Source organism: Anopheles darlingi, chromosome 2 (genome assembly GCF_943734745.1).
Source record: "Anopheles darlingi chromosome 2, idAnoDarlMG_H_01, whole genome shotgun sequence".
NCBI lineage: Eukaryota > Metazoa > Arthropoda > Insecta > Diptera > Culicidae > Anopheles > Anopheles darlingi.
The window spans coordinates 72422099-72436056 of NC_064874.1; the positions used below are offsets into that span (position 1 = coordinate 72422099).

The 13958-nt window shown below is 53.0% G+C and overlaps 1 protein-coding gene across 1 annotated transcript in view; it reads right to left on the bottom strand.

Annotated features, from left to right (window-relative positions):
• LOC125960142 (uncharacterized) overlaps positions 1-13958 on the bottom strand; it is a 34261-nt gene that overhangs the window by 12421 nt on the left and 7882 nt on the right. The window contains exon 2 of the mRNA XM_049693348.1: positions 143-316. Within this exon, the coding sequence (XP_049549305.1) occupies positions 143-316 (174 nt within the window). The remainder of the gene's footprint in view (positions 1-142; positions 317-13958) is intronic.

The window sequence follows — 13958 nt, forward strand, 5'->3', positions numbered from 1 at the left end:
TGACCCAGCAGCAGCAGCAGGAGCAGCAGCAGGTGCACCGTTGTGGATTGTGGATGGTAATGAAAAACTGGTTGAAATGTGGCCACCACGCGGCATTAGCATAAACGCGGCCTTTCTCTGTTCGTCGTCGCCGGGGACTTACCTGGGGAATGGTTTCGTTGAGGCTGGAATAGCTGGAGGCTCTCGAGTGGCTTCGGAGCTGATCGCTCGGTGGCTCCGGACTGCCGCACAGCGACGAGGCGCACGAGGTGGACGAACGCATCGAGAGCGAATCCGCCCGGCTCCGCATCGGTGATATCTGCACGTGCTTCAGCATCTGTAACGGACACAAAACAAGAAAACGTAAAACGACGAGTTCAGAGATTAGGGCATCCACTCTGTAATCGCATAATGCAGCATAATTTTTCCGCTCTCCTGTAACCTTGCTCGTCGCCAGTGACTGCTGCTTCGTAGCCGGACCTACCGAGACCATCGTACCGGACCGAGACCGGACTAACCGATCGCTAACCGGACACCGGGTGCCAGCTGCAGTGCGACACATGCGACGACATGGTGAGCATTCCACTCGCTCGCTCGCTGCTAATTGATCAATTATAGACGTCACTCTGGTACAGCGTGCAGCGGAGTGATCATCTCCGGCCCGCCGGTTTAACCGTTTGGCCCGGATTCGAAGGTATCGAAGGTAGCGATCTTCTGCGCACAGAAGCAGCAGCAGCAGCAGCCGATCGCTAACCACCAATATTGTGTCCCTATCCCGTTGCACCGCATTCCATGTCCGTTAGAACGAAGTGTGTTAATATGTGTGTGATTGGAAGAGGATGAGCGCTCTCTGCATTACGCAACTCCGCGATCCCTGGGGAATATATCGACGCGTCGTTCGATCGATCTCGTCGTCTGCACATCACACACGACACGCACAAGGAAGACACGGAAGTCTATCGTCTCATCATAAAACAGTGTTCGAGACTCGCCACGTCGGTCGCAACATTGAAGCAGAAGCAACGGCAGCACCTCGTTTAGTAGTAAACATCATGATCATGATGATGCGCGCGCGGTAGGTCCCTCGATACATCCCGATTGAGACTATGCGGCCATTGAAGAGTGGTGCCCGGTGCTAAATCGTGCTTCCTGCCACCTGGTAGTTCCTGGCCCGGAGTTGCGCAACAGTCGGATTTTGTGTCCTATTACGTGACGATTTACGTTAATTAAAATGCTTCGCTTCTCATTGTCGCCCGATCGTGCTGGCGACATGGCGTCGACCGAACTCCCGAAAAAAAAACCCACATCCACATTAGACAAGGTCTCTAGCTTCCTCTACGCCTCGCCATCGGCAGAAGACGAATCAGATGAGGTGAAATAGCAAAACGACATCGAGATCCGAGACTCACGAGCACGAAGCTCCCCCTGCCCCGGTCTCATCGTCAGAGCCACCAAACGGCAAACGGAAACGAAGAGAAGCGAAGACGCCATCTCGGTCCGGGCCCGATGAGATGACACAAAAACAGGCGATAATATAACATGAACTTTCGACGATCTTTCCCGAGCGCTCGAGCCAGCGTTGATGATGATCCCCAGCCCCGCACGTCCGGATGCGGCCTTTCCCGAAACGACCTTAGAAAGAATGCCGATCGACGATCCCAGCGCTTCACGGCGCTGGATTCCAACCACTAATACTTCCAACAGTGAGAAAGAGAGAGAGAAAGATGTAGAATCTGTAGACCAAGTTAGTCCGAGATCTAGAAGAGGAGCACAAAGAAAGAATACGGTGATCCCGTTTTACCTCCGGTCGTTCGGGGCTGCTATACACGATTACGACATTCTTGGGACACCGGGGCGCACGGTTCCAACAACCGATTTCTACGCATTCCTACCATTAGGGGGTCGCTCTCACCAAACGCAGTGGTTTCCACGGACAGTTCCACGTCCCATGGTCATCACCAGACCATTCTCGATGACTCGTGGAACATTGATTGAGGGGCAGGGCGACCGGCGGTCAGGAGGGAACCAAAGTGTAACCGAATGTCGAACATCCGGCGATCCATGGGATCTCGTTAGCGCCATTGGAACGCCCCTCTGGTTCCAAGCGTTTCGTCAGATTTGCGAACGCGAACGCCGGACGTATCGTGGCCATCTTGTTGTTGTGCAAGCCAGAAGATCGGTTGTTGTTTATCGTTCGCTATGCATCGGCTATCGGCTATCAGTAACAACAAATCCCGAACCCCCTTTGGTCGAATGTCCGTGTTGATGGTGGTGGCCGATAGCCGAACGATACTGTAACTGGCAAGTTGGCTGAGGTTTCCGATGTTCCGCGAGCTCCACTATTCATAACTTTCAATTACTTTAATGTGGTCAATGCTGCTGAATGTGCGTGTATTGGACTCCAGGGCACGTCCATCGGCCACTAGCGTAGCTTAACATGTTACTGAGAAGCTTTACAATGCTGACCACTGCACGGGAACTCCACCCGGGGGTGGGGAACCGGGATTTCAGGCGCCCAAAAATCCCAAATATGTAAATGTATGTCTTCCCCGGTCCCGTAGGCTTTACTCTCCCCGTAACAACATCCGGTCCCGGGCACGGACGGGGGCGCCCTTTTGCGGAAACTTCTCAACCGCAGCCCCCGGGTGGTGTGGTTTTCGAATGGCACAAGTGCCGTGTCCGGAGGGCGTGCGGAAAATCATGAAATTAAACCCTTCCAATAGAACACCGGATGCGTTATCGCTTGATTAACAGCAGCAGCAGTTCGCTCATCAGCATTGAGCCCGGCTCTCGCGGAGTGGTGGTGATGGTGAATTCCGAAATTGATCCCCAGCCGGTCGACCGAGGCCTGGAATCCGGAACGAAAAGCGGAAGCGCCGAATCCCCGGCGTACGGCGGTTCTGATGTGGGTAAGTTCATGGGAAAAGTGTTGGCTGGCCAGAGGAGGTTCTAGGTCCGAGCAGTACGAGCGGTCGTTCTACGGCCGCCCAAAAAGGGTCGGGATGCGGGAGGGATCGGAATCGATTTCCAAATTCCAAACCTCCAAGCGAGACCCTCTGCACCAACCCTCTAGACACCTTCACCAGCCTCTGGTGCCCTGGTCTGACCAGTGCGAAGGGTTGCGTGGAGCATCTCTCTTAATTAAATTAATTTACGGTCATTCCCGGGGTCCCGGAGCCCGGACACGACGCCACCGCCGTTTGCTGGTTGGAACACACGATGCGCTCTCCGAAGCTCGAATGGTGAACGAGCGCCCGCTGTCTTCTCTTGTCTTTTAACTAGTTCTGTGCCGCGAGACGAGAACCCTTTGGTCAGTTGGGACTTTTTGGGACGAGGGGGGTTTCTAGGGTCCGAGTTCTCGTTCTCGAGAAGAGAACCTTGTGTTAAAGAGGTAATAATTATTCATTCTGCTTTCCAGCACACTCTTCGGTGCTATAGTGGCACTTCAGCTTCAAGTCCAATCGTGTGAAGTCCCGCCACTTGAACGTGTTCTTCGGGAACATTTCGAAACGTTTAGTGTTCTTGGTGTTGGTTTTTTTTTCGTTTGTGCTTTTGGGAAACATTCCAGAGACCCATTACCGGTGGTGCATTCCGAAGCACCTCCGAAGAACCTTGCACCCTCGCTGGCTAGTGGTGGATGAGAGGACCTCTCGTCGGTTTAAGATGTTTCGCTTGGACTTTAAAAGATGGCGCCCTCTCGGTTTCGTTGTTTTGTGCAGATAAAACTGTGCGATAACTGCATCAGCACAGTATCAGCATAATGGAAAGGCCACTCTTGTTATGTTTGTCCCGTTGCTCTGCACGGGATTTATGGAAAAGTACACATCACAGTAGCCAACCGGTGAGCCAGCCACTGCCAACCATGATGATATCGAAAATAACACTTTGCGTTGACAGTGACACCTGTCATTCCTCCGAGCAGCTCGGCAGGCCATGCCCACAGTCACCGCTGGCGCTGTTTTCCAAACGCATTTTCATGTCGCCTGGACGGATGGAAAACAATAGAAGAGAAACTGTCGCTAACCGGTGGCTGAAAGTGAGCGTTAGCGGGCTTTCGAAATGGTCGGGCTCCAGAACAATACGAGTGGTTGGGACAATCACCGTTTGCGCCAGGTTGTTGTGGCCAGGCCAAGCGCACCCTGTGTACGGTGCTGGTTTTGCTCGGCAAAAACCGAGTCCTCGCTATTCTAAAAACCGCGACAAATACGTGATTTCACTCAGCACCACCTCCACTGTTCCTCCTGCTCGAGCTTCTGTTGAACAAACAAACATGGACTCCCAGGACCGTCCAGACTGGTGGAAGCCACGAAGGGGTCATTGTTAAGCGCGCTATATTTAATTTCATTTATTAATAAAAAGCTCTCTAGCTTTGCGTTGTGTGGTGCCAGTGATGGCTGTATACACAGGTAGCGCTGGTGGTGGTGACACCGCACCAGACTGTCCGAAGAATGGCTGCCCGGTGATGGCTCTGCCGAGGGGCCTGGGAAATGAGGTTTTTCTTTCACAAAACCGTTTGTTTCATCTACCTGACACACACACACGCACACAGACACACAGATAGACTCACAAAAGGGCGCACGGCTAGTGCCTCTTTCAGACGTTCAGTGCACAATGGACGCTCGCCATCGCCAACAATTGGCCTCTACACACACACACACACACTTTTGGGAAACTGACGTCGGATATTGCAACCTTGCCGGCCGGGGTGAGCACAATCGTAAGCTTCGATGTAAGCCAGCCCCTAAGAGCGTTGCTGTCCAGTGTCTCGACAACCCAAACCTCCAAGCCAGCAGCAGCAGCAGCAGCTAGTAGATGAAGTGTCACTTCGGTCAGGTCCGGTTGCTGACCGTTTCGGACATTAAACTTGACACATCGCCATGGTGTGTGTGTGTGTGTGTGACCCTGTCAGGCAGGAGAGGAGTCACGGAGAGGGTGATTAGATCGTCAGAACCGCATGCTACATCGGGAAGTCACACAGGGGGTGGGAGATCAAGCCTCCGCTCCGGTTGAAGATCCGGCGGTGGTGGTCTGCACGGATCGGATCCAAGTGAGCGAGGTCAACCGTCGGGCCGCGACCATTCTCCATTGTTGTCTTTGTTGTTGCTGTTGTTGTCGTCGTTGGCCCCAACGGTGACGTCTCACCAGAAGCAGCAACCGGACGCGATGCGTTGATTGCAGTCCGATTGCTTCTCCATCCCCCCCGCGTACCCTTGGAGTGTCGCCCTGGGATGTCCACCGTGCGCGTCCAATAAGTGGGCCTGTTTCGGGGTGACTTCAGGTGAGCGCGAGTAAATCACATTGTTCTCCGTTTGCATACCCGGGCCATAAGCCCTTGCGGCCCAGGGGTGGGAACCCCTGCGTGGGGTGTGTGTGTGTGGAGTGACTAACAATCGGCAACTGACTGCCTCCGGTCTGCAGCATTCCTTCGTTTCGCTACGGTGGGGGAAGATAACTTCATTCCGTGCACCGTCACGACCACCGATCGTTGTGTCCGGGACTAATGAGTGCGAGAGAACACCATAACGCGCGCGCGCGCACGCTCTGGCTGGCTGATGAATCGAAATTAGTGTCCAATTTCCGGCGCTCACGGCTTCTCAGCATCCCAGTAGTAGTGATCATCTCGACCACCATCCCCTCCAACCCCGGGATCCTCATTAGAGCTTACTGCTGCTTACTGGTGGAGTGTATGAGAAAGTGAAAACCAGAATAGTTTTCCCAAATTGCGCTTTCCGTTAGTCGGAGAACACGCAAGTACCACGATTGGTGGAGGTCTCGGGTTTAGGGGCATCACCAGAGGTACATTAGTGCTGGAAGATGCATTCTCTATTATCGCTTGGAGGGGGGCATTTACCACTCATACCACTATAAATTGCAACGAAGCGATTGCGGTTCTCACGTAATGGTTTGCCCGTTGGTTTCGCGTGTAATAAACAACCTTGCAACGTCGATTCCACCTAACCTCAAACCCCCTCGAATGCGGTCAAGAGTTATGAAAGCGTCCCAAACTCCCAAAGCCCCACAATCCCTCCAATCCTCCGGATTCGGAATCTCTTTGGAACGAATTCTGACAAAAGGGGGGAAAAGACAAACGAACCGACGAACCGCTTTTGTTTGTTGGCCACTGGATACGCGGGACCGCTGGAAACATAACTCATCAATGGCTAATTAAACAATGCACCTTCCACGAGATCGAGCTGCCTGGAGCTGCAGTGCATGGGACTGTGTGGTGCACCCCGGAGGTGGGACGTGCTTCGTGGCGTGGCCAGGAGAAAGTGAAGCATCTTCCTGGCTTTCTTCTCGCACCATCTTCGCCCATTCGATGCTAATGATGGTCGTTTCGACTTCCAAAACTCTCCAGCTACGGTCATGCACTACGTCCATTCAGCTTCCCTTCGGTGTTCGGACGGTGCCATCATCAATAGCGTGTAGTTGCTGCCGCACGTACCCCCACGGAATCACATCGAGAGCGCATTGCCAAACCGTCTGAGGTCTGACACTGACCGGAACCGGAACAGGAAGCTAATGGGAAGGCGAAAGTGCTTTCATTGCGTCGATGGACAGTGCTGCATATTCGAAGCAGCTCCAACAGCAGCAGCAGCAGCAGCAGCGGCAGCTGACGACAGCAGGCCCTCTTTGTGTGTGTGTGTATGTGTCTGTGATGTTCCAGAATAATATTTGCTATCAATTTCCTCTCTCCCAAAAAAAAAAGCGAAGCAGTATTGAACCGGGGAATTGAATGGTGGTGGATCGGAGTCGAAGGATTCTATATTCAAGCAGACTTCCGAATCCCCCTTCCCTCGATAAATTGGCTTCTCTATGTGGTGCCAGAACCACAGGATATGGCACCATTTCGGGGAGACGGTATACTGTCCGGTGTACATTCGCAATAGCTCACATCCGGCGAGAAACCAATCCGTGGTCCGGTGGCCGCAAGCGAATAGTTTGTCCCCCGTCACTGGCTTCTATCACCTCCACCAGAACCAGCATGTTTGAGCGTACCTTGAGCCGTAATTGGAGAAGCGTGAATAGGACCTAGCGACCAAAACCAGCATCCGGGTCATCCCGGGGATCCTGGAACCACAATTGTATTCATTAGAACGGTCACCCCTGGCGTGCGCGAGAGAGAGAGAAAGAGACAGCACGAGGACAAAGGCGAGGAATAATTGTCATTGAAGTTGACAGGACCGGGAAATCGTCCACAAAATAATTACCCAGCTAAGCTCGGGCCATAAAAAAGGCGGCAAAAGATGATTTGTTCCAGCAAATTGGATTCCAGGATTTTCCTCTGCTGCGTTTTTTTTTTTGCTCCTTTCTTCCTTCTAACAACAGCGTCCTCTGGTCAACACACGGAAGGCCAATCGGGTACCGAGAAGACCAAACAACGAGAACGAACGAATGGATTGTGATCCCAAAAGCCCCCGACAAACGGGATGACAATCCTCACCGGGGGCAGATGCACCTTTCAGCCGGAGAACCGAACGCAACCCAACTGAAAGGGACTCATAAAAAGTGAGGGAAGAAAAAATCTGGATTTTCAGGAAACTTGATTAACGGAAGTGAAGACCGTCGTAGTAGACTGTGTGTTCGAGTTTGACTGAGCGGAATGGGTGCGTGGAATGGGAGAGCGACCGGCCTAGCGCGCGACACAAAAGGACTTCTTGGGGCTTCAATTGATAAATCCCCTTCTAATGAGCGAGACGCGCTTTGTGTCTGACCCCGTCGACTCCTCCGCCCGGGGGCGACGGGAAGTAGAGTCAGAAGCGGAGGATATATAACTCATCGGAAGCTCATCAGCCGCCGCGAGTGAGGGAGAGAGAGAAAGGAAGTAGCTTAACCTACTTTTGCTTCGGTCCACAAAGGGGCGGCCGCCGGCTGGGAGTCGCACCGGCTGGCCTGGCCGACCTCAGCGACACCTCGGGCGCAGCCAGCCACTCGGACTTGGGAGCGTTTTTTTCTGATTTTGCGATTATGCATTCCCTTCTCTCCGGCCAAGAATAGACACAGTGAGAGACAGAGAGAGAGAGAGTCAGAAAGGGAGGGGAAGCAAAGAGGAAGGTATAAATTGTGGAAAACCTGTTCGGACCGGCGTTCCGATTGAATACGCCCGGGAGTCGCTCCTGATCGGTGACCGCCGATAGAATTCCTGGCGAGCACTAACGAGCGGCCATCGCCTTCCAAGAAGAAGAAGATCACAGTGGGAAGCAACCCAAGAGGCTTCGGCCTTGGCTTCACGCATGGAGTCAATGCTACTGTTGCTGCTGCTGGCGAATGGATTGCGAACGGATGAAAACGATCTGCGGCATCCGCTCCCGCAGGGGTAGCAGCAGCAACGACGGACGCTTGATGAGAGCAGCAACCCCTCGAGCGGCCAACATCGAGGAGAACATTCCAACAGAATGTGCGCCAACACTCAAGTGCAGCAAATTGTTGCAAATCGCGACAAAAACACAAGACCCAGGCGGAGGGTTCCTCCGGAGTTACTTTCTCCTTGCCCGAAATCCTCGAAGGTCTGACCTCCAATCAGCAGCATCCTGTCCGGTGGGTTAACCGCAGGACCATCGCCGTCGCCACTGCCTGCACTGCACATCAAAAAACCGACCACCGGAAGGATGGCGTCAATAAAGAGGATGACAACCGCAAGAACGCATCGCACAGCAGCAGCAAGCGTCGCTTACTCTGTCTCTCTCTCGTCTGTCACTCAGTACGCCGGCCGTCAGTGCAATCGTCTGTTGCGCGTCGCGTCGCGTCGCGTTGCTTTGCTTTCGTTGGACGCAAGCAACACACACAATTAACACGCGGGGGATTCGTTTATGTTGGATTATGAAATTTATGAGACACTTCACCCCTACGAACGAGAACTTGAACTCGTGTCGTGTCCACAAACGAGGCGTTGATTGAACCCCCTCCCCGTGGGGGGTGAAGGGAGTAACCGGAACCCGTTCTCTCGTAGCCCAGTCCCGGTTCTCGGTTCCCGGTTCCCGGTTTCTGCTCATTTCCGGTCGGTTCTTTTATTCTCCAGCCCGATTCCGGGGATTCTTGTACCATTTGAATAAAGCACCGGAACACTTGGGCACCCCTTTTAACGCCCCGCAATTGCGTTACACACCAGCTCGATTGCGGCTTATGCTACGGACGGCTGTTGCTCCTACGTTCTCATTCTCGTTCTCGGTTTCCACGCGGGGGGATGAAAATTATGATTTCCCTCCATTCACGGTTCCTCCTCCATCTCCTTCTGTTCCTCCTCTTCTGCGGCGGCGTACCGTTTCGTGTGCATCCGAGCCATGCATCCGGTATCCGCAGAACTCTGAGCTCATCCCAGCATAACACGTGATTGTTTACAATTAAATTAACATAAAAATGTAATGTTCCGTTTCACGGTGCACCACGCCACAGTGCCACGGTGTACCGGAAACATTACACACCCCTTCAACCCTCTCTCCCCTTCTTCTTCTTCTTCCCTGCTGGATAGGGTCGATTGAGCATCCGGATTCGGCTGGTGGCCACCAGTCCATTGAATGGTCGCCTCGCGAGAGCGCATTAATCGTCGTCGGTAGCGAAGGCCAAGAACGTATGCGTTGGCCTAGCGCCAGCAAGATAGCGTGCACAACGACGCCGACGATCAGCATTCGGACAGGAAGCTTAAGCCCAAAAATGGCGCTACACAAAGCCCTGGGACTGGACGTTATGGCTGCTGCTGCTGCTGTTGCTGCTGCTACTGGGGATGGGAGACGCAGCAGTTTGATGAGGCCATTGTTTATGTTTACATACGCCGTGTGCGCTCGGAGCACGGAAAGGGGGTTAGTATGGGTGGCGGCATCATCATCATCATCATCATCAGGCACGGCATAAGGTTCTACGTCCGCCAAAAACGGGTGCAGCTGCTGGTAGGCAGCAGCAACGGAGCTGGCAGAATTGAATGAAGCGGAAGTTGCCTAAAAAAACGGAAATCTCGCATTTCTGTTGCCCCCCGTGCCTGTGTCTGTGTCTGTGTGTGTCTGAGAGTGAGATCTGGGTGACGTTCCGGTTGGTTACGTTCCACGGGAGGGCTGGGCGATGGTTGGTCGAGATGATGAGGATTTGCGCTTGACGAAGTACCGTAGAGACCGTGTTCCACCGTGTTGTTCGTCTAGCCGGGAGTCGTCGTCGTCCGTGTGTGTACTCGGAGTACTCGAGGTTTTTGCGCCTCGAGCGGTTCAATGAACGAGCGGTGCTTCGGCCTTCTTACTCTGCACCAAATACGGGGAATAGGATGATGACATTAACATGCAATCGATATCCAATCCGGTTCCAATACGTCGCAATCCAATGGAGGCCGAAGGTCTCCCCGTATGCTCCAGCTTCAGTGATACAAAAAGAAGGTGCTGCTGTTGCTACTGCAGAACCCAGCCTCGAGGTACACGAAACTGTCATGAAACACGAGCAAGGACACTCCAGATTATCTGGACAGATCGAACGAACTCCAGGGAAAAGGGGCTATTCGAGTGGAGTCAACGAAACGAGAAAACGAAATGACCTCTTCCGAATTACAGCACCACCGCCGGTGAATGTGTGTGTGTGTTTCGTGTACCTCGCGTCCATTTCCAACGTTTTGCCTTATCGATTTCGGGTCCAGCTGAAGAGGAAAGGGAAGCGACAGTTCCGGTACCGGTATGTACACCAAACACGAAGAACTGCTCTGGAATGTACAACAGCTGCACTGTGGAGCATTGGCCGGCGTGTGGAATGCAAGCGAAGCGAGAGGAAGGAGTTCGAAAGTGCCGAAAGGAGAAACACAAGCTCCAAGGTCCACAGCTCCACTCCTCCCTCCACACGGACCATATGTTGTGCTGCGCAAAAGGCCGTCCTGCTGCTCCGTTCCGGTTGAGTTGGGTGCGAACCCGAGGTGGGGGCGGAAGAGGGATGGTGCAGGTGGCTTTTGTGCAATTTATGTTCTTTCCCACGTCAACTCCCTTTTGGGATCGGTCTGGTAGTGTGTTCGGTGAGTCCCTCGCCCTCGCCTGGAAGTGCAAATTGCATCACACTCGGCACTCTGCTGGTGTCTCATCTCTCATCTGGCCATCAGGTGAAGGCGACAGGTTCAACAGGTTAATGAAAGCCAAACTACAGAGCTACACGGGGGCGATCCTGTGAGAAGGTATTCAACGGGAGCAACCCTCACACCGACAGTGTTGCCTGTCAGGAGATAAGTTATGAAAGGTTCCACCGATGTGTCCGAATTTGCTTTTGCTCAGCGCTACTAACGAGTCTATTTTGAGATCTTCTTCAGTTTCAAAGCTCCTCTAAATGAAGGTCAACATTGAGCTCGTCGTCGAGCTACTGCTTGACGTTTAATGTTCTTCCATCGAAGCAAATCGAACTTCACGGTGGGAACCGCATCAAAGATGGCGAAGGAATTGGTTTCGAGTTCCTCAGTTATTCCTCGTCACCGCCCAGAGTCGCCTTTCATCATTCCGGGCGTCATTTTCCCGAAAGTGACCGCTCAAGCGTAACGCGAAACTCGGCATTGATGCGGAGTCGATCACACTCCTGGGCCAAGGGTTCCCCCGGGTTCTCGGGGCGGGACGCAACAAATGAAAAATGATATTTCACCGCAAAACGTTCGGGTTCGGGAGCAGCCATGGGCCAGGACGCGTTCCTTTTGCGTTTGTTTTTTTTTCCATTCTGGTCCATGCTTCTGAAGAGAAGGCTGAACAGAGGCAACTCCACGCGTTGCTTCTTCTTAAAATCTTGATGCAACCGCTAACGGCCAACAAGAGACCAACGTTGTGCCGCCGTCCAGACCGCGCACAATGCAAACAAAGTCGGTCTCCAGCAGCAGCAGCAGCAGCAACAGCAGCATAAGACCGGAATGTGGCGGATATGTACACACGTACCTCCCCACCTAACAGCGGCTAATGCTGCTGCTGCTGCTGCTACTTCTGCGCGGCTATTTCCGAATGCAAACATCGTAAAAACCGCAACGCAATCTTTTTCCGCAACCACCTCCCCACTCCAAGCGGCCACTCCCTGGACCATGGGGACGTCGTCGCGCGTCGCGCGTGCTTCTCTCATCTGCCTTTTCTTGTGCCGTGGTCAACACACTCCACTGGTCCGTTGTTTGAGGGACAAACACACATTTTATGGTTAAAGCCGGAGCTACACACTGCCTGCTATGCCGATTGATTTGATTTATGACCATTTGGTGCTGGAGCTGGAGGTTCATTCCTCCTCAAAAGGGACGGGGGGGAAACGGTGCACCAGCGGCTAAGCGAAGCGATTGACATACGGATACCGGGCCGGAGTAGGGGTTCGGCTTTGGCTACTGACGGTTGATGGGAATGCTGCTGGAACTACTCCACGGACCGACCTGAGAGCGGCCAGAGCGTCATGCGTGTACGCTATGCAAATTCATGCTAAACATATGCACCACCCCAAACACACACACACACACCACCTCGACGGCATTTATGCCCTTCCTCCAGTCTCTCTCAATCCGTTCTCGGTCGTCGTCGTCGTCGTCGTCGCTTGGAATTGAATTGTTTCTTAAGTAATTCCTACGCTTCGCTGCGTTTCAGTTTCGCAACAAACGAAGGGAACGAAGGTCCCGCGGGGGGCCCACACACCACATGCAACATCATCACAGCACGCACACACACACACGGGCACGCGAAATGTAGGAAGAAACATTAGGAAGAACATGGAGCATGGGGGATAAATAAAAACAAGATCCGGCAATCCGTCGCGTACATCTCGCGCGTAGATCTGCTACTTCGTCTGCCGCCAGGTCGGCGTTCTGTTCGTTAACCCGGTCGCCGTCGCTCTGGAGTCGGTCCGGGCAGGGGGGCGAGGAGTACAACACAGCAGCAACAAAGCAACATAATGTTTGTCCTCTGCTTTTGGATGTTAATTTGCTCTTCAGTTGTGCGAGCTTTGCATGTTTTTGCTGATGCGAGAGCAGAATGGCGTCCGCAGAACGCATGGAAAGCGATCGTTGAGTTGAGTTGAGTTGAGGAGAAGTTGGTTGGTTCCGGAAAAATGGTGCACAAACTTCTTCGAAACGAGATCACGCAGACGTGGATGTGGAGTGAAAGTAATACTACTTCCTCTCTCTCGCTCTCTCTCCTCTCCCTCCGTTCGTGGATATCGATTAACATACTATTCCATCGAAATTTCTCTCTAATCAAACAAAGACTGTCTTACACCGGGCGCGATTGCTGCTGCTGCATCCGATCACCACCACCACCACCATCGCCACTTTTCTTCTCCTCCTCTCAGTCACCTAAAAATGGCCAAATGATTGCGCATTTTCACTTTCCACCGCCGGAAAGCACCGTCCATGGGAGGGGAGTTGGCGCGGCGCTCGAGTCGAAAGTTCACCGTTACCCATAGCTTCCACACTCCCAATTAGCTTCGACATTGCATGGCCGCGTGTGTCTGTGTGGGTGTGTGATTTCCATTTTCGGCGGAACCGGCGGAAAATCTGCGGAAAATGACATCGATCAACATCAACAGCTCGTTACTTGACACAGAAAAAAAACACGATGCTCTGGCACCACTAGCAGCATCTGTGTGCGTGTGTGTGGATCTATTGTGTTACTCTACAAACAGACGCTTGGTGGCGTACAACAATAGAGACTTGGCGCTTCGCATTCGTCTTGGCGCCATTCGCTCAAGGCCACTTGGGTAGTGGGGTTTGGGGTATTGTGGCAGCGAAATGTGTCACGCACGAGATGCCATTTCACCGAATCGGGGGCCTTTTTCACGCCAAAAAACATCATCATGCACCACCCCCTCGCTCTATGCCTTTTTTGTCTGGCAGGTAATGAGTACCAGCGCTGGTGGTGCGTAGGAAGGGCTTAGTAGATCTGGTCTGGTTTGGCTTCGTCTAACGGGGTGCCATTTCGTCACAAATTATGCGTACGGCACCGACTTTTAGCGGTACAGGTTGAGAGCTACACCATTTCCAGCGTACCGACAGATCAATCTGTCAATCAAAGATG